The 21114-nt window shown below is 48.2% G+C and overlaps 1 protein-coding gene across 10 annotated transcripts in view; it reads right to left on the bottom strand.

Moving 5' to 3' along the window:
* Nucleotides 1-2944: 2944 nt before the first annotated feature.
* The window catches only part of LOC308571155 (paired box protein Pax-6-like), a gene marked incomplete at its 3' end in the record, with an annotated part of 56904 nt that continues 38734 nt past the window's right edge, over nucleotides 2945-21114 (bottom strand). For 5 of the 10 annotated variants that reach the window (XM_081166616.1, XM_081166618.1, XM_081166614.1 and 2 more), the window contains exons 4-9: nucleotides 13749-13907; nucleotides 11463-11545; nucleotides 11203-11362; nucleotides 10790-10887; nucleotides 8902-9043; nucleotides 2945-3607 (exon numbers count right to left, since the gene is read on the bottom strand). In XM_081166616.1, coding sequence (XP_081022742.1) covers nucleotides 3021-3607; nucleotides 8902-9043; nucleotides 10790-10887; nucleotides 11203-11362; nucleotides 11463-11545; nucleotides 13749-13907 — 1229 coding nt within the window. Of the gene's footprint in view, nucleotides 3608-4592; nucleotides 4679-8125; nucleotides 8429-8901; nucleotides 9044-10789; nucleotides 10888-11202; nucleotides 11363-11462; nucleotides 11546-13748; nucleotides 13908-21114 lie in introns of those variants that run through there. The other 5 variants (XM_081166621.1, XM_081166620.1, XM_081166622.1 and 2 more) reach the window with 5 other exon arrangements.

Consider the following 21114-nt stretch of genomic DNA (forward strand, 5'->3'; position numbering starts at 1 on the left):
GTGAATAATTGATGAGAAATAGAAGTAGAAAAAAGTCATTTTTATGTTAAATGTATTGTGAGAACTATTAAATGCATTATTGTTGTTTTCTTTTTTTCCTTTTTAGTTGCTAGGAGGTGATGGATATTTCTTTCCTTCTATATTTCTTTTTTGTGTGTGATATTATATATATATATATAATGCCTTCAACCTATCAAAGTCTACACGTGGTCCAGAGCCATGAGACACACAGCCCTCGCTGCTATTTAGCACCCCAAAACCACAGGCACAGTTGCTTTTCCTTCTCATGCGCTCCAGGAAAAAACACCACCCCAAAAAGTGGGTGGAGTAAGGGGCAGGATGCTTGCTGAGCAAAGAGCATAGGACAAACAGAAAACACCCTTGAACTAGCTATAAATGTGTTGATGCACATGAAGGCATCAGAAAGAGAAGCAAACTGTAATAACGGCATATAACGGACAGGGTTTTCAAAGTTCACACATGATACCCAAAGCTATAATCCAACCACATCCATCTCAAGAGCTTTTGAGTTTTGCTTTGTTTTAATAAATCTTAAAACTTGTGTTTGTTAAATTTTGCTGCCTCCCTTGTTTTATCTGCTTTGCTACCATACCTTTGTTGGGGATGGAATGATCTGCCAATGTGAGTTCTCTCCATTTCTCATTCCCCACCCCCCAATCTGAAATTCAGTTCTCCACATTTTGGCAACAATATGCAATTTGGTTTGTTTTTTTAAATGCTCATGAAAATTATTCAGCATTATATCTCCTAATAAATACATTTTTTTGTATGCAATTGTGACAAGTGTGCACATTTTTGCAAGCAGTTTCTCTTAATAGGATGTGTTAATGCACACTTTCCCCTTATATATGCATTCTGTAAATTCTGGTTGGAAAATTGCATCACAAAATTCGGGTAGGTGCGAATTTGGAAGAATATGTATGTTTTGGTTCTCATATTGTTTCGGCAAGCGCAGATTTGATCGATTCTGCTTCAAATGCAAACTGAATCGAATTTCTCCTGCATCCTTATTTTGATCATCAGTACCTTTGTATCTGGGACACGGGTGGCGCTGTGGGTTAAACCACAGAGCCTAGGACTTGCTGATCAGAAGGTCGGCGGTTCGAATCCCCGAGACAGGGTGAGCTCCCGTTGCTCGGTCCCTGCTCCTGCCAACCTAGCAGTTCGAAAGCACGTCAAAGTGCAATTAGATAAATAGGTACCGCTCCGGCGGGATGGTAAACGGCGTTTCCATGCTCTGCTCTGGTTCGCCAGAAGCGGCTTAGTCATGCTGGCCACATGACCCGGAAGCTATACGTCGGCTCCCTCGGCCAATAAAGCGAGATGAGCGCCGCAACCCCAGAGTCGGACATGACTGGACCTAACAGTCAGGGGTCCCTTTACCCTTACCTTTGTATCCGAGATGGGAACCTTCTGCCCTCCAAACATTACTGTACTACAACACCCATAACCTTCGGTCATGCTGGCTGGGGCTGATATAAGATGGAATCCTGAAACATCTGGAGAGTCAAAGTTTTCCCTCATCCCTATTTACACTCAGGGTGCCTACAAACTGCCACTATTTCACAGGAGGGATTCAGAGCACAGAAATTTAAGCTTTGGACAAATTAAAGCGGAATAAAGTGCAACAAACCTGCTTTTTTTTTTAAGGAACTCTTTGCAGATGGGAAACTGTGGAACAAATGAAACAATTAGTGGGAAGATGTGTAAATATCCTGTAAGCAAATGAGGCTGAATGCTTATTGTCATAGAACTGCCCCATAAACAAACAAGAGAGAATTCTCAATAAAGACCAGGATAGTCAAACCTCCAACTAAGCTCTGTGCAAGTAAATCGGAATGACTGCCAAACAAATTTCTGTTTTGTTTGGCGTGCTTCTCCCAAATTAATAACCACCTTTCTTGACCCAGCAGTCATGGGTGTAGATAGGATTTTTGGGGTGGGGGTGAGGATGCCATTTGTTAGGGGGACAGGCCTTTTGTTGTGGGGGGCAGAACCTCAGTTAGCTATGTATTTTTATTTATTGGCGGTTCCCTCACCGTGATAAGTGAGGTTACAGGGAACCAGGCAGAGGGCCTTCTCGGTAGTGGCGGCCGCCCTGTGGAACGCGCTCCCATCTGATGTCAAAGAAATAAACAACAATCTGACTTTTAGAAGGCATCTGAAGGCAGCCCTGTTTAGGAAAGTTTTTAATGTTTGATGTTTTAGCGTGCTTTTAATATTCTGTTGGGAGCCGCCTGAAGTAGCTGGGGAAACCAAGCCACATGGGCGGGGTATAAATAATAAATTATTATTATTATTCAAGTTGGTGGCTTTGAAAAACTTTTTCATATTCTCCAGTGTGCTACCCTTGCCATTGTGGCGGTATGGGGTTGCCGTTTTGTGATTGGACTTACGCTACTTGTTGAACGGTTCATTTATCCAGTCTGTATAATGTTTATTGCACATGTAATTTGTTAAGATACAGTTGTACATTTATCCACTCCATGTTTACAGTATCTCCAGGCTTTGTTTTGCACATGGCACCTTAGTATGTTTGTTGCTTGAATGGTTACAAGTCTATCTCTATTCTAGTAAAATTGGTTTTATATCTATAAGCCAGTTTGTGGTGGTGTTGTTTTGTTGCATAAATATATATTGCCTATGACCATGCCAGGAGCCACAACTGTCCCAGCAAGTGCAATTTTCCTAAAAAAACACAGGTGCCAAAACTCCACGAGAACCTCCCTTGATCTCTTATAATAGCAATGGTGCCCACCTGTCAGGTGCCGGAACTGAGTTCTTGTTGAGTTCCAGTTTATTCCAGACCTCACATCTATAGGTTGGCCACCTTCTCCCGGGGGGCGGGGAGTCTCTCTGCCACTGTGCCACACCAGCCACAACTGAGATAGCACCGCGGAACCACACAGACTCACACACAGCGTTATTTACACGGGTCCTTTATTAACACACGTGAAAACAGTTTGCGCCTACAGGTGGTAGCGTGCGTGTGTGGGTGGTCAGAGGGCCATTTTGTGCAGGTCAGAGAAAGGGGGGTCCCTAGCCCTCCGGGATCCGTGTGAAAACGCAGCTAAGTGAAATCCATGCGGGGAGAGGAGAAGAGGGGAACGGAGAAGGCGAGGCAGAGTGAACGAAGAGGCAGGTGGGGAGCGGTTTATAGGACCGGCTTGCAAAGGGGAAGAGCGACTGAACTCCGCGCACCCAGGAAGTAACGCTACAGCAACGGTCCCCAATTGGCGGGGGGGGCAAGGCCTCGTATAAACACCATCTATCCCATAAGACTCTACAGGGGGGCAGAAAATGGGAAGGGTGAATGCTTGGCACCAACTGACAAGGGTCAGATTTACAAAACTTCCATCAGGTGGTACATCACGGTGACCACAAAGTCTGTTGGCGATAGTGGGCATTGCTGAGCGGTTAAGCTGCTTTTTCCAGCTGCCGTGAGTGAAGACTGTCCCTTGGCAAGTCCTGTCCAACCGAGAGAGACAGAGAGCGATGCAGAAGAGCTGTAAGTAGCCGTTTGATCTTCGGCTGGCAGAGCGGCCAAGGAGACACAAGTGGATTTGGAGGTCTAGAACTGCTGCTGCTGTGAGTCTAGCAATATATTTTGTCAGAAGTTGCCCAGAGTGGCTGGGGAAACCCAGTCAGATGGGCGGCATATCAATAATAATATGATGATGGTGATTCTTCCAAATGGTCGCAGTTTTATTCCGCCCACCCTCCACCCCTTGCAATAGCTTGAAAGGGGACTAGTGTGTCATTTTCCCCATGTGATCCTTCGCTGGTACTCAAGTTGGCAATTATTTTCACAGGATTCCAATGCGGACGTTGCCACAGTTCTTCTTGCCCCGATGTTTGCTTTAGATTTCAAGGTTTGTCCGCCCTTTTCCAAGGTTCAAGCTTTCCTCCAGTTCCCCAAAGGGTCATCGGTTCTCTCCCTGGTCTGCCCCAAATCCTTTGTGCTGAATCCCCAATGTTTCCTCTCTCTTCCTGCCATACTTCCGGCAGTTCCCCCTTCCCCGCTCCCCTAGCTCTTAGTGCCATCTAAAGGGCAAGGTGGGAGGTAGAAAGGGAAGAGAGGGAGGAGAAAGTCGCGAGACGGAATGTGGATTGGGAAGAAAGAGACAAGATGACCAAAGGACGGTCCCCATTCCCCCGATGGCGCACGCATGGTGCGCACACTGAGACAAATAGGAGGCCTGCCACCAAACACACAGACGTGGTTGCCTAACATAGATACACAAAGTTGAGGAAGGCCCTCTCCAATGCTCCTTCCCCCAGATATTGCCATTCCCCTCCCCTCCCCGCTGCAGAAGGAAAGTCCCTTCTGTACACACTGCACGTTTAAAGCACATTATGTCCCCCAAAGAATCCTGGGAATCATAGTTTGTTAAGGGTGCAGTGAACTGTAGCTCCGGCAGGGATGAACAAATACTTCCCAAGATTCTCTGGGGCAAGCCATGCACTTTAAATGTGTGGCGTGTAAGCAGCCTATTCATCTCCCCCTTTCCTTCCGTCGTCCGTTTCCACCCCCGCCCCGTTCCCCCCCCCAGTCCGTTCCACTTCTTTCCTCACTGTAACCTTGGCCAATACTGGGCAAGGTCAGTGTCCCCACCAGGGACTTGGACAGGAACAGACACTCCTGGAGAGATTAACCCTAGAAAGAGAGCGAGAAAGAGAGAGAGAAGAGGAAAATAGTCAGGAAATAGAAGGAATCCCCCCCAAACGTTATAGGCTGCAAAGCCCAGTCTTTTCAGTTCAGCAAATAAATGTACAGTGGTGCCTCGGGTTACATACACTTCAGGTTACATACACTTCAGCTTACATACACTTCAGGTTACATACACTTCAGGTTACAGACTGCGCTAACCCAGAAATAGTGCTTCAGGTTAAGAACAGCAGCAGGAGGCCCCATTAGCTAAAGTGGTGCTTCAGGTTAAGAACAATTTCAGGTTAAGAACGGACCTCCGGAACGAATTAAGTACTTAACCCGAGGTACCACTGTATAAATATTGGGTTGCAGCACTAAGTAGCTTGTTTCATTGGTGCAAAGTGGTTGCACAACCAAATTCTCATACCCCACAAGTGTCCCAGGACATCACACTTCCCCCACCCCACGAGAGCGTGGCAAGCATTTGGGGTGCCACGATTTTGCACCCTCAAGTGCTTTTTTCGGGGCATGGCGAGAAAAAAGTGCTTCCTTTGGTCTCCCATGATCTCCCACAGGTCACATGACTCCCGCGGAAGCACGGCCAGGAAGCCTTGTGTCCCAGTTTTGAGACTCAACATGTTGGAGGGTATGAACACTGTCTACTCTACTCCCTGCTGCATGCCCCCCCAAATCTGTTCCAGGGGCTCCCCCAACCCTCCGCAGCAAATTTGGGATTTGCCCAAGCATCCATCCGTCCTTGCATGGATGAAGTACCGTATTTTTTGCTCTATAAGACTCACTTTTTCCCTCCTAAAAGGTAAGGGGAAATGTGTGTGCGTCTTATGGAGCGAATGCAGGCTGCGCAGCTATCCCAGAAGCCAGAACAGCAAGAGGGATTGCTGCTTTCACTGTGCAGCGATCCCTCTTGCTGTTCTGGCTTCTGAGATTCAGAATTTTTTCCCCCTTGTTTTCCTGCTCCAGAAACTAGGTGCGTCTTGTGGTCTGGTGCGTCTTATAGAGCGAAAAATACGGTAAATATGTTGGGTGTCACCCTTCATGAACTAACTGTGCCAAACTGAAAAACGAAACATGTTGGGATCAGTGGCCTATTGTAGTCAAAGCGTTTAGGATTTGAGGAGCAAACCAAGTTTTTGCCCTAGTGAACTACCCTGACTGCAGGGAAGGCAGCGCAAGAATTAATATTCTGACAAAGGTTAAGGAAGGACAAGTCCCTTGCAGAGGTTTTTGAGGCCCTGAAAGATACGTTGCGACCTGCTCCTTTGGTTTCAACAACTGCCTTGTTAACGGCAATTTGTGAAAGGAAGGGCAGGTCCGTATACTACCCGCTGCTGTCTAAATCAAGACAGCCAGGAAGGAGGTGAACTGTCCCCTCCCAACAGCTCAATACTTCCACACAAACGCCTGCCTCCTGCTCTGAGAATCCAGAGGTTATAGACAGACATGGCTTCACTAGGTGGAAGAGGGTTTTCTGCTGCACAGTCTAGGTCAGGGGTCAGTAAACATTTTCAGCAGGGGGCCAGTCCACTGTCCCTCAGACCTTGTGGGGGGCAGGACTATATTTTGAAAAAAGAAAAGAACAAATTTCTATGCCCCACAAATAATCCAGAGATGCATTTTAAATAAAAGGGCACATTCTACTCATGTAAAAACACGCTGATTCCTGGACCATCCATGGGCTGGATTTAGAAGGCGATTGGGCCGGATCCAGCTTACGGGCCTTAGTTTGCCTACCCATTATCTAGGTCAGGGGTCAGCAAACCTTTTCAGCAGGGGGCCAGTCCACTGTCCCTCAGATCTTTTAGGGGGCCGGCCTATATTTTTTGGGGGGGAAATGAACAAATTCCTATGCCCCACAAATAACCCAGAGATGCATTTTAAATAAAAGAACACAATTCTACTCATGTAAAAACACGCTGATTCCTGGATCGTCCGCAGGCCGGATTTAGAAGGCGATTGGGCCAGACCTGGCCCCCGGGCTTTAGTTTGCCTACCCATGGTCTAGGTACTCCTTATCTGACTACTGGAATACCTTAGTTTTCTTTCTTTCCCCCTAAAGCTTATGTGTACACCTGATTTGCAGAGTGGTCCTATTAAGTCCCACTGTGCTCAATGGAACTTGCTCTCAGGTAAATGTGCACAATAATACAGCTGTTAATTGTTTACACCCTGGCCTGTGCAAAAAAATGGGGGGAGGGTGTCTCAAGACACATCAGCAGGTGCTGGAAGGAAAAAGCAAGAACTTTAAAAAATATATAAGTCCACACTTTGCTTATTAACAGGCAAGAGTTCTGGGGGACGCGGGTGCTTCTAAACACGGGTGGCTCTAAGGTTAGATTAGAATCTATAGTAGAGTCTAATAAAGGCATTCAATATTGCAGTTCTTGTTTTTTGACGGTCATAGCTCACACGGTATGCATAAACACCATACCTTTAAAGCTTCCCCACAAAGAATCCTGGGAAGTGTAGATTAGCCTTCACAACCCTGCAATTCCTAGCACCTACCCCCAAAAACTATAGTTCCCAGAATTATCCGCAGGATGCCATGTGCTTTCAATGTACAGTGCGTATGCAAGTTATGTTACATTACCCCAGTTCTTATGTCTGTCCTCTCTGTCACTCAAGTTTGATCGAGATTTCCCTATCCTTATGAAATTAAAATAAAAACTTATCCTATCTTGCCTGCAGACTATTGGGCAAGAAAGACAGGGAAGATATGACCTGCGTATTGAGTAAAATAAAGGTAACGGGACCCCTGACCATTAGGTCCAGTCGTGACCGACTTTGGGGTTGCGGCACTCATCTTGCTTTATTGGCCAAGGGAGCCGGCATACAGCTCCCAGGTCATGTGGCCAGCATGACTAAGCCACTTCTGGTGAACCAGAGCAGCGCACGGAAACGCCATTTACCTTCCCACTGGAGTGGTACCTATTTATCTACTTGCACTTTGTGCTTTCAAACTGCTAGGTTGCACCCCGTCACAGGGATTTGAACTGCCAACCTTCTGATCGGCAAATCCTAGGCTCTGTGGTTCAACCCACAGCACCACCTGCGTCCCAACTTGTGTATTGAGTATACTTCTGCAAATAATATATTGTGCTTGCATGGGAGATAGACAATAGAGTCCTGTGGCATAAGTGTCCAGACACTATAGCATGCTTCTTGTGCATGAGAAGCTTCCATTCCAGGGCTTATTTGCAGCTGTACAAGCAGCAAGGCATGCAGAGAGCTGCTCTGTGCTTCAGCATTTGCCAGAGCAAAGGGAAACTGCAGGGACAAAGCTGGAGCCAGAGGGGAAGGGGAAGCCCACTCGCTGGCAAAGCTCCTTCACACACAAGGAATAGCTAGATCAAGGTTGATGCCCACAGAGCTCAAATGGCAGAGAGCAAAAGCACTGATGCAGTTCTATTCTGAAGCTGAAAGCTCAGTGAGAAAGACTCTTGCCCGAATTCCTGGAGAACTGATGCCAGTGAATGTATCGGCCACATACTGAGTTAGGTGGACCAATCATGGTCTGAATTAGTATAATTTATTATGCTCCTGTGCAGTAGGACAGGGCTGGACAGCCACACCCCAAAGACCAAAACTGGAGTGGATTATGTCTGACCGTTTGAAAGAAAGAAAAAAGTCACTTCCAGCTTTCACCCAGTTGCCTGGCTGTGGGGAGCCTTTTGCAGAATTCGAAATTTCATGTTCAGTATCTTTTCCTTCCTGGGGCTGACTATTGGCTTGTGGTATCTATAAAGGAAGAGTCTAAGTCAGAGTGCGGTAGCTGAAATTATGCTAGGCGTATGTGCACACCAGCCTTGACAAGTGAAAGACACACTGTGTTTGTCTTAGCAGAAGCTGACAACACACGTTTTTAACTAGCTCTCCAACATGGCAAGGACTGGAAAGTTGTTTTAGTCACGCTTTATGCAGAAGGTGGGATTTCTAAAAATGCATACTAGAAGCCGCATTATGCATTTCACAATATAATCACTGCCCAGGAAGGATTCCAGCGTTCCTTGTGCTTCTTTTTACATGGCTCTATATGGGTTGTTGTTGTTTTTTGGGGGGGTACCATAGCATTAAGCAACTGTGGCTGACCAGTGCCCCATCTCCTCTTCCCCACCAGTTGCTGAAAACCCTGCTTTATCCCAAATCCCTGGTACCAGGCTCCCATCCCTTCACTCACTCCACACCGGCCATTCCCCCAGCCCTTCTATTACCAGTAGAGGCCCCGTTGCTGGAGCTCAGGTTATGAGAGGAGAGCTGTGAGGGCGTGTATGAATCGTAGCTTCGCACTGACGAGCCGCCGGGGAGCACACAGGAGTAAGACGACGTCTGGCTGGCCACGGGGGGCACGGCCTGCTGTTGGGGGCAGACAAGATGCGACAGAGGAAAGGAGGTTAGCGGCAGCAAAGGATCTCAATCAGCCTTCCTGCCTGCCTGGCCCTGAACATGTGTCTTTAAGGCAGGGGTCTTCAGTTCCAGGGTGTGGCACCTCAGGCCACGCCCCTCTCCCCAGGCCACACCTCCTCTCCCCAGGCCACACCTCCTCTTCCCAGGCCACACCTCCTCTCCCCAGGCCACACCCCTCGCTGGTCCTGCTTCACATCCCAGGTGTCTTTGCCTGGCTAGGACATGGAATCTTGAATTCCAATAATGCCTCTTCTTCATCTGGATGGAAGACCTCTGAAGATGGTTCAGAAACTTCAGCTGGTACAGAATTCAGCAGCCAGGTTGCTCACCAAAGTGAGACAGTTTGAGCATATTACACTGATCCTGGTTCAACTGCACTGGCCACTAATTAGTTTCCAGGCCCAATTCAAAGTGCTGGTTTTGACCTAGAAAGCCTTAAACAGCTCAGGACCGCAATACCTCAAGGACTGCCTCTTTCCATATGAACCTACCCAGACCCTGAGGCCCTCCTACATGTGTCTCCTCCTCAAGAGGTCCGGAGGGTGGCAACACGAGAACGGGGCCTTTTCTGCAGTGGCTCCCTGTCTGTGGAATGCTCTCCCCAGGGAAGTTTGCCTGGTGCCTTAATTATACACCTTTAAGCATCAGGCAAAAATGTTCCTTTTTAACCAGGCCTTTGGTTGATCCGATTTTACATCCTATGCCCTTTTAATTTTTTGGTTTTTTTGTGGGTGGGCTATTGGGTTGTTGTTTTTATTTTTTATTAGGTATTTTGTGGTTTTATATCTTGATTTTATTCTGTGAACCGCCCTGAGACTCCCGGGTATAGGGCGGTATATAAATTCAATAAATTATAAACTAGCCCAGTGTTTCCCTAAGTGGGCGGTGGGAGGGCACTGGAAAGATCCAGGGGGGCAGTAGTAGCCTCAGGTGCAATTGCGTGACGTTGGATAAAAATAAGGGGGCAGTGGAAGCATTAAGAAAGAAATTATGAAAACCATTCGTACATTTTTCATCTGTTGTGTAATGACACTTAACCGCCAGGTGAGGCACTGTTGCGGGATGGCAAAAAACGCCTCCCCTGGATCCTGCAGTCGTGCTGGAGGCGAGGGGGCTTTCCTGGGATTGGGTGGGCCCTTTTCGGCTTCACCCAGGCCTAGGGAGCGGACCGCCGCTTGCCTGCCTATTTGTCCAATGGCAGGCAGGCTGCGGCTTCAAGGTGTCTGGTTTACAATATCTCCCTTTGCTACGTCGCAGGACGTAGGTAGAAATGCAGATGCATAAAAGAATGCACATTTGTCACTGCATCTTTCTGTTTGTTCGCTTAAAGAAGGTAGATTTCCAGGGGCAGGGGGTAGGCCAAATAAGTTTGGGAACCTCTGAACTATCGCCTCTAGCACAATAGGAAAGATTCTCATCTGTCGCCCCACCCACTTTTTGCCTTTGGCCCCACCCACGCCGGCATGTGGCCCTCGGAAGCTTGCCCAGAAGGGAATGCATAGCTGTCAACTTTCAGATTTGAAAATAAGGGATCAGTAGCCTCACCTGTCCTGGGGACAGTCTACAGGATATCTAACAATCCGGGATAGCAACAGGAAATGGCGCTGGAATAAGGGAATTTCCCCCCAAAAAAGGGAAGGCTGGCAGCTATGGGAATGTGGTCTTCAGCCTGAGAAGGGGTTCTGAGAAGCTTACCTGGATAGGGAGGCTGTTGGCCATAGAGAAGGTGGGCAAGGGCGGAAGGGCGCCATAGTTGTTGCTGAGGGCGCTTTCCGTACGGCCCAACATGGTGCCTGTAACAGAGAGAGAAGTCATGCGGTTGTCAATGGTGGATAGCAGTGGCGTAGCGTGGGTTGTCAGCACCCGGGGCAAGGCAAGCAATTTGTGCCCCCTAACCCGTGGATTTGCGCCCCCTAACCCAACCCCCAGATGTTGCGCCCGGTGCGGCCGGCCCCCCCTGCACCCCCCACGCTACGCCACTGGTGGATAGCCCTTCTTACTGGGGGCCAGGGCCACGTTCAACAGGGCCTCCCTGAGACAGACAGGGATGGGTTAGCCAAGAAAGAATGGGGGAATGGGAACGAGTCAGCCGGGTCCACGGCCCTCACCTGACCCCGTCGGCTGGGGGAGGGACTGGTAGACAGTGCTGCCCGCGGAGCCAAAACTGCTGTTTATGCTCAGGTGGCCCCCGGTGCCCCCCGCCTGGCGCCTCTGGTTCCTCAGCTTCTCCTCCCGGCGCCACTTAGCTCGGCGGTTGGAGAACCAGACCTGGACCGGGGAGGGAAGAACAGTGGAATGGAATCAACGGGGAATGAGAAGGAAGCGTAGGTTGGCCTGTCCCACAGCCGAGTGGATGCCCTTGCCATACCTGGATCCGGGCCTCCGGGAGGTCGATCTTTGCTGCCAGGCGTTCACGGGCAAAGACGTCGGGGTAGTGAGTGCGCTCAAATTCTGAGGAAGATGGGAGGGCGAGGGAGTGAGAGTTTAGGAGACATGTTTCCCCTGTTTCCCCATCATTTCTAGCCCCTGGTGAAGTAGAACCTACTCCCATGTTCTTACACTCTATTATAGCATTCCTTAAGGGGCATAAAAGGTAAAGGGACCCCTGACCATTAGGTCCAGCCGTGACCGACTCTGGGGTTGCGGCGCTCAGACCAGCTTATTGTTTAAAAGTGGCACGGCTTGCAATGCAAGGTCAAGAAAGCAAGCTGTGAATCAAGGCTGCAGTACCACTCTGGCCCACCAGATGGCCACACACATCTTCTTCTCTTAGGTCCCATCTTGATATAACAAGTCTGCCGCAACCGACTAAATAATTTTATTACATTGTCAGCGAAGTGCCTCTGAACATATGCAGAGTTACCATTTCTCCTGAGAGGAGTCTGGTTTTTCGTAAAACAAAGTATCAATCTAAATCACACTGTCCAGTTGTTTGGAAGGATATCCCCTGTGTGAGATTTAGTGCGATCCATACTGAGCGTAACTGTGTCTTCCCACAAAAATTTCTTCTGCTGCTACCGACAGCGCCAGGGGAGTTTTCCTGGCCTTATCTGCAACTCCTGTTTGAATGGGATGTTCTTAAAGGTAATGGGACCCCTGACCATTAGGTCCAGTCGTGGCTGACTCTGGGGTTGCGGCGCTCATCTCGCTTTATTGGCCGAGGGAGCCAGTATATAGCTTCCAGGTCATGTGGCCAGCATGACTAAGCCACTTCTGGCAAACCAGAGCAGCGCACGGAAACGCCGTTTACCTTCCCGCCGGAGCGGTACCTATTTATCTACTTGCACTTTGATGTGCTTTCAAATCGCTAGGTTGGCAGGAGCTCACCCCGTCGCGGGGATTTGAACCGCCGACCTTCTGATCGGCAAGTCCTAGGCTCTGTGGTTTAACCTAGAGCACCACCCGCATCCCAGGATGCATCAAAAAGACCTTAGTTCCCCCCTCTCCATCTTCTTCACCTGCTGCCATCTAACAAGTCAGCATAGGTAACAGAAGGAAGAGACTATAGGAGTCACCCTGTTTAGAATCATGATGACACACACCCCATTTGGCGGGAACGGCAACTTGAGAAGAATTGAGAGGCTATACCCATGGAAGGCTAGCGTGGGTCATGGGGTCTCCCACATCAATAAAACACACACGCACAATCTCTTCCTAATTCCCTTCCTACGTACACTGTGCAGGCTATCCAAGTAGGAAATCAAATATGGATGGAATAAGAAGATTTCCAACCATAACCTGCCTGATAAGGATGGCAGCCCCTCAGCTGAGATGCACCTCAGGGTGAAGGTAAGCGGACTCAAGTATTGGACTCCAAGCCTAACCGGCTGGATGGCTCTCTGGATAGCTCACTTGGGGGGCTGGCAATGCCAAGGTTGCAGGTTTGATCCCCGCACGGGACAGCTGCATATTCCTGCATTGCAGGGGGTCAGACTAATTAGCTATGAATTGTAAGGTGGCAAAGGCACATATGTGCAGATAGTAAGCGGTGCTACCCACCTCTGCACACCATTTACAGTGGTGCCTCGCAAGACGAAAAGAATCCGTTCCGCGAGTCTCTTCGTCTTGCGGTTTTTTTCGTCTTGCGAAGCAAGCCCATTAGCGGCTTAGCGGATTAGCACTATTAGCGGCTTAGCAGGCTTAGTGGATCAGCTGATAAGCGGCTTAGCGGATCAGCTGTTAAGCGGCTTAGCGGCTTAGGATCAGCTGATAAGCGGCTTAGCGGCTTGGGGAAAAGGGGGGGGAGGAAAAAAACCCCGCAGGAACTCACAAGACATTTTCGTCTTGCGAAGCAAGCCCATAGGAGATTCGTTTTGCGAAGCAACTCCAAAACGGAAAACCCTTTCGTCTAGCGGGTTTTCTGTCTTGCGAGGCATTCGTCTTGCGGGGCACCACTGTATCAGGGGCAATTGCCATGTGTTCAGTGTGGAAGGGATGAGTCTGCATTGTTTACCTTTAAGAAAAGCTCTCTCAGTTGCAACTCAGTTAATGCGCACATACGATGTGCACACGCATTTGCTAACAGTGCAAACAGCGGACGCCGTTTTTCTTTCCCTCACTCAAAATGCTCCGGTTCGGGCTCCTAACCAGAAAGATGAAATTCTAGCCAGCTGGCAACCTCACCTGTTTTCAGCCACCTTCGTCCCTTCCTCACCTTTCTCCAGTGCCTCTATCTGCTCCTGGGTGAAAGACGTCCGGTTCCTTTGCAATTTGCGCTTCAGCTGCAAACGGATTTGGGACTCATCTAGGTCTTGGGTGCTTGCACCTTGCGGGTGCTCTGGATCCAAGCCACTCTCCAGCTGCTGGCAACTATCTGGTGGTTGGATTGCAGAACGGAGATATGAAAAAAGGAAGGCACACACACACTCTGACATCATCTTCATTTATTAATCATGATTCCTATTGCGTGTTAAATGTGCAAGGTGGTTGTAATTGTTATTGAGAATGAACTAGTAGTATGGTAGGCTAGGCCTGGGGAGATCCAGGTTCAAATCCTGGTCAGCTGTATTATTATTATTATTATTATTATTATTATTATTATTATTATTATTATTATACCATCTTGTGTTGTTGCTGCTGCTGCAGTTAGATTATTGTCATCATCATACCATCCTTCATCCGTAGATCTCAGGCCAGTTCACAACATAAAATTACAATATACAGTGTGGTACCTTGGTTCTTGAACGTCTCCCTTGACAAACGTTTTGGAACCCAAACGCCGAAAACCCGGAACTAAATGCTTCCGTTTTCAAACGCGCCTTGGAAGTCAAATGGCTTCCACTGTGTGTTTTTCAATTTTCTCAATTGAATCTGAAGACAGCCCTTTGTGCCTCAGTTTTCGAACATTTCAGCACTCGAACGGTCTTCCGGAACAGATTACGTTTGAGAACCGAGGTATCACCGTATACATATATAAAATACATAATAAAAATAAGAACAAAAGCAAACCAGTAATTCTCCTCCCCAAGCACATTTAAAAGGACAAATCTGCAAATCTGAACCCAGGACTTCTGAGGAAAGGCTACAGTTCATTGGCACAGCGTCTCATTTGCATACAGAAGATTCCGGGTTCAACCCCCTGCATCTTCATCTAGGCCTAGGAGAAGCCTGTCTGAAACCCTGGACAGTCATGAATTTGTCCGATCCTCTTTGAAAGCCATTCAGGCTGTCACAGGCGTTTCACAGGAGCCAATCCCAGAGTTAAACTGTGCACTGTGTGTCTTCCCACCACATCCCACAAACACCTTACTTTCCCCACAGTTCCCACCCACGCTCCCCAACGAAAACAAATTTCCCACGTCGGGTGGGGAAATACAGTGGTGCCTCGCAAGACGAAAAGAATTCGTTCCGCGAGTCTTTTCGTCTTGCGATGTTTTTCGGCTTGGAAGCACGGTCCGTCGCAACTGCGCCTCTTCAAGTGGCTTTTAAAAAAAAGCGCAAGACGTTTTCGTCTTGCGAAGCAAGCCCATAGGGAAATTCGTCTAGCGAAGCAACGCAAAACCGAAAAACCCTTTCGTCTAGCGAGTTTTTCGTCTTGCGAGGCATTCGTCTTGCGGGGCACCACTGTAGCCTATCCAAATAACATTTGGCAGACTCGCCAAAGTAGACCAGAATCGAACCTGCATAATTTTTATCCCAACCTCGGAAGGGGAGATTTTAGGGGCAGATTTTAGAACTTGAGGAAACCCCTGATTGCCTCTGCAAAAACTGGCACAGTTGGGCAGTTGCCCCAATAGGCGCTCCATTTTGATTTCCCATGATGCTCTCTAGCGTACCATTTCTCTGGGGCACTATGAGACATTAAAACGCCGGCTGGATCCATTCGGTTACTTTGGTTATTAATGTGTTTTAATACAGTGGTACCTTGGGTTAAGTACTTAATTCGTTCCGGAGGTCCGTTCTTAACCTGAAACTGTTCTTAACCTGAAGCACCACTTTAGCTAATGGGGCCTCCTGCTGCCGCTGCACCGCCAGAGCACAATTTCTGTTCTCATCCTGAAGCAAAGTTCTTAACCTGAAGCACTATTTCTGGGTTAGCGGAGTCTGTAACCTGAAGTGTATGTAACCTGAAGCGTATCTAACCCGAGGTACCACTGTACTATAAACAGCTCTGTGATCTTCGGGTGAAGGGTGGCATATAAATTAAATTAAAAATATATAAATGTTTTCCCTTCCTCACCTCTTGTTAACTCTGCCAAGGCTTTGCTAACCAAGCCGGGCTACTAGAGGGCATCATGCCCAGGGTACCCTCACACCTAGAGCCAGGCCCAGGGGGTTACACCCCTAAACTCCTCCACCCCAAACTCCCCATCTTCCATCTCAGGCCTGCACCCCACATGCCTTCATCCTACCGACCAAGAGCGCCAGCTCTTGGGGGCCGATGCATTTTGGAGTCCTCCAATCTTTTTTTGAGCGACATGGCCCCCTCAATATTCAGAGGGCTCCATGTCACGACACCGTGTCCGGCCCCCTCAAACCTCCAGAGAACTTGGTGCCTCTGCTACTGATCTCTAAGCCTTGCTTTCCACACACACACACACACACACACACTCTCTCTCCTCTCTCATCCTGTCTCTCCCCCCCCCCCCCAGGGCTAACTGGTATGGTGCTTGTTCGCAGTGACAACTGTTCGTTAATAGTTTATAAAGAGTTAATGAATGATTAATTAGTCAGTGTTAAGAATTCGTTAATCCATCGCTGCACACTCAAGGTGCAGAACCGATGCCGGTTGCAGCGTTGGGTGTCTCTGTGTGTAGAGAAATAGCCAGAGTTTTCTTCCACAGCAACCCCAAGACATATGGGGTTAAGAGTCAGGGAGAGGGAAACCAACAAATGGAGGCAGGAAGGGGAGAGAGATGCTGAGCTGATGAGGCTGAGAGTTCAGGCCTCTGCAAACGAGAAGTTCTCATTCAGCGAAGCGTCTTTCTTGCGTTTCCTGAGTTGGGCACGGAGGGGAGGGGGACACTTCTTTGTGGCTGGCGCGGTGCAAGGGACTGGAGGGGCACCACGGGTTTGGGGACCGGGGTCTCCAGGAGAGGGGGACGGTGGGCGGGTTCGGGGAGCCCACGAGGGTTTAACCTTTTTATCCCAGGGGAGATGTGGTCTGAACGGTGACCTTTCTTCTGCCGCCGCGAAGCCAGGCACTCAGATCTCCGCAGGCGACGTAGAGCCACGGCATCAGCCGCAGTGCTCTAATGCGAGGCGACACTGCCTGCTCCCTTGCCCCCCCTTCCCCGAGTCCTTTGCAGCCCCCGAAGCAATGAGATCCAAAAGGCCCCCTTGGTGAAGAGTGTCTCTGCTTGGCCCGGGCCCAGACATAGTGTTGTCAGGATCCCCTTCCCCCCTTCCCCGCTGCTCCACTTTCCGCTCCAGCCCCCAATGCGCACACCCCCCCACGACTCGCCCCGGCTCCTTCCCCATCAGCTCTGCTTTTTCTCTCTCTCTCTTTTTGCTGAGAGATCTTTGCAGAATGCAGAAGGAGGAAACACACTTGTATAAGCCCGGAGGGGAAATGAGGCGGGAGGGGGGGCGGTGGTGGTGGTTGATGCAGGGGGGCCGAGGGGGGAGAGGTTGAGGACTGAAGGGAAGTCAGAAGAGGGGAGTCCATGCATAGGATCTAAAAACAGCACAGATGGACGAACACACACAGAGAAAAACACACACAGAGAGAAAAACAGCAGTAGCATGGCCTGTCTTTGTAGATGGGGACCACACGATAACAGAACCCGGAACGTCAGGATGGAAGTGGTGTGGGTTGTTAGGGACAGGGCAGAATTGTGTTCAGACACGACCCTATCCAAGTTGCACTGAGAACCCAGACACAGCTGTCCTTCAAAATCTGAGCTTTTCTGCATTTTCAAACGCAGTTCATCTAACCCAAAAGAATGTGCACCCCCCCAAAAAAGAGGCATACAGTGGTACCTCGGGATGTGAACAGAATCCGTTCCAGAGCCCCGTTCACATCCTGAATAGAACGGAAGACACGAGCGGGTTGCGTTTTGCTGCTTCCGCGCATGCGCGTGACATCATTTTGAGCGTCTGCGCATGCGCAAGTGGTGAAACCCAGAAGCAACGCGCTCCGTTACTTCCGGGTTGCCGTGGAGCGTAACCTGAGAATGCTCAACCTGAAGCACATTCAACCCGAGGTATGACTGTATATTGGAGAAAGCGTGCATAACAGTGGGGGTGTTTTTTGGGTGGGGGAATTGATAAAAATGCATTGTGTTTGGGGAACTTGCTTGAGAAGGCGCATCTGTTCAGAGAAAAGGAAAACGAAAGCGCACACGAATTTCCACGTCGACGTTTTCGGAAAAATAACGTTTGCCAACCGATGCAGAAACGGAGTAAAATGAACGGAAAGGTTGGAAGCAGGTTGGAAGAGAGAAACCAAAACCGGAGAGATTCCTCCAGACTAGGTGGGTGATCTAGCGGATCAAGGGGATCAGAAGTAACATAACCAGGTGGTTAGGGACACAAAATGGCCAGCTGGACAGGGACACAAAATGGGCCGCAGAGATTGTGCAGCATATTTAGAGTTTGCTCAGTTGCTAGAGCATGAGACTCTTAAATTCAGGGTTGTGGGTTCGAGCCCCACCTTGGGCAAAAGATTCCTGCATTGCAGGGGGTTGGACTAGATGTCCCTCGTGGTCCCTTCCAACTCTACAATTCCATGAAATCACAGGCTATTTGGTTATCAAATAATTTGGACATGTTTTTCAGACAATAGATGAAAAGCCATATATTTGCTTCCTTGAAGTCTTGATGGGGACAGAAGGCTACGTCACTAACAAGGCATCTTATCAGTTCTGCACCTGCCAACGTTTGGTTTAGCTGCTGGAAGGAAATACCAGTGGTACTTCGGGTTACATACACTTCAGGTTACAGACTCAGCTAACCCAGAAATAGTACCTCAGGTTAAGAACTTTGCTTCAGGATGAGAACAGAAATCATGCTCTGGTGGCGCTGCGGCAGCAGGAGGCACCATTAGCTAAAGTGGTGCTTCAAGTTAAGAACAGTTTCAGGTTAAGAACGGACCTCCAGAACAAATTAAGTACTTAACCTGAGGTACCACCGTAAGGCAGAGTTCCTTCTCGGTAGTGGCACCCACCCTGTGGAATGCCCCCCCCCCCGATGTCAAAAAAATAAACAACCATCTGACTTTGACACTTCTGAAGGCAGCCCTGTTTATGGAAGCTTTTAATCTTTGATGAATTATTGTATTTTAATATTTTGCTGGAAGTTGCCCAGAATGGCTGGGGAAACCGAGCCAGATGGGCGGGGTATACGGTAAATAATAAATTATTATTATTATCATCTGTGACACGTGACTCAACCACATGAAGGATAGCAGCAGTTGTCAGGATTTATCACAACATTTGTTTCATTATTAGAGAGCAATAAGCCACAGGAATAAACTTGGTGGAGGTGATTTCGAATTTCAGCAGCAATTGTCTTAAAGTTACCCTCTGATTAATTTTATGCTGTCTTAAAATTCTCCGTTACATATGCATGTATGCCTGTAAGTCGCTTTGAGTTACTTTTTGTAAAATAAAAAAGCGACTAATAAGTTCAAGTAAATTTAATAATAATAATAATAATAATAATAATAATAATAATAATAGGAAACCACTCAAAGCACCTCCAGATGTTACCAATCACTCTCCACAAGGGTCAATCTGGAGCACTTCCTCTTTCATCTACAAATGATAGATAAACTCTCCCAATAAACAGGATGGACCTCCTGAAACTCTGTGGCCTGGGAAAGGAGGGGGAGGAAAGAGCGGTATATCTCATCTAGATACTAGGCTGGGCGGCACACAAAGCTGGTGTGGGAATTGAGGCTCTAGGCAGGAGTGTTCGATGCTCAAGTGGCAAGGAATCCAGTCCAGCCCCCTTTATGTTATGCGATGGCAGCTCTCATCGTTTTAGAAGGCTGCAGAACCTCATGGGTTAGCAAAAAGCAAGAGGAGTCAGGAGGTTGGGGCTGAAGATTTCATAAAGGACCCCTTCACCTTGCCAAGAAAGGTCTGTATAGTTAAAGCTATGGTTTTCCCAGTAGTGATGTATGGAAGTGAGAGCTGGACCATAAAGAAGGCTGATCACCGAAGAATTGATGCTTTTGAATTATGGTGCTGGGGGAGACTCTTGAGAGTCCCATGGACTGCAAGAAGATCAAACCTATCCATTCTGAAGGAAATCAGCCCTGAGAGCTCACTGGAAGGACAGATCCTGAAGCTGAGGCTCCAATACTTTGGCCACCTCATGAGAAGAGAAGACTCCCTGGAAAAGACCCTGATGTTGGGAAAGATGGAGGGCACAAGGAGAAGGGGACAACAGAGGACGAGATGGTTGGACAGTGTTCTCAAAGCTACCAGCATGAGTTTGACCAACCTGCGGGAGGCAGTGGAAGACAGGAGTGCCTGGCGTGCTCTGGTCCATGGGGTCATGAAGAGTCGGACACAACTAAACAACAACCTCCCCCCACAAAAAAAATCCAAACATTGGGGATCTTCATCCACCCCAATGAATGAATGCCTCACAACTTAGCGGTACTAAGTACATTTGATCTAGCATCAGAAAAAAAAGGAACAGTCTGCTGCTGTCAAAGATTGCTGCTGCCCAACAGCACCACCGAGGGGCAAATGCTCAAGTGAGATTGGTGATTCACTGAGGAGTGCAGTGTCCCTCTAGCCCAGCTTTTCTCAACCTGTGAGTCCCCAGATGTTGTTGGACTACAACTCCCATCACCCCTAGCTGGCAAGGCCAGAGCTCAGGGATGCTGGGAGTTGTAGTCCAACAACATCTGGGGACCCACAGGTTGAGAACTGCTGCTCTAGCCACTTTCCAAACAGATCTCTAGTGATGAGGACTAGTAACATACTATTTATTTAATTAAAAAAAATATATGAAAAGGAAGATTCTGTTACCATAATAAGTTGGAGGACCCTAGTTCGCCACTTCTGGGATGTGTATGTGAGATGTGAATGAGAACTCCTACTTATGGGTAGGAGTTAAGAAGTAAAATGGAAGAGAGGATAAAAACAAGTGCTAAGGGTTGGTTATAGAGCAGAAACTTGCCTTAGAGTTGGCCTTAGAGCTCAAAACCCTGCTTCAAGCATTTGGCAGCCATCTTCCTTATTTTCGGGAGCAGGAGAGCATCCAAGGTTTGGGACTTGATGTTGAATGGGCCTCGAGCCTGTGTTGCTTCCCTGACCTTTTGCCAGCTTTGTTTTCTCATCAGAAATTGGATAAAGTCCTCTAAAGAGTTGTTTAGAGGTAACATTGCTAAATAAGCAAGCAACTTAGCAAAGATCTCAGTGACAGCAAGCACTGCAATGGAACTCAGCTTGAAGAACCCTTATGGGGAAGACAATGTGGAATAGTTATCCCATATTATTCCAGTTGGGTTCAATAGGTAGGACAATATGGAATAATATCCCATATTATTCCAATTAGGTTCAATGGATAGGACAATATGGAATAGTTATCCCATATTATTGCAATTGGATTCAATGGGGAGG

This window comes from Podarcis bocagei (genome assembly GCF_964188305.1).
Source record: "Podarcis bocagei genome assembly, chromosome: 13".
NCBI lineage: Eukaryota > Metazoa > Chordata > Lepidosauria > Squamata > Lacertidae > Podarcis > Podarcis bocagei.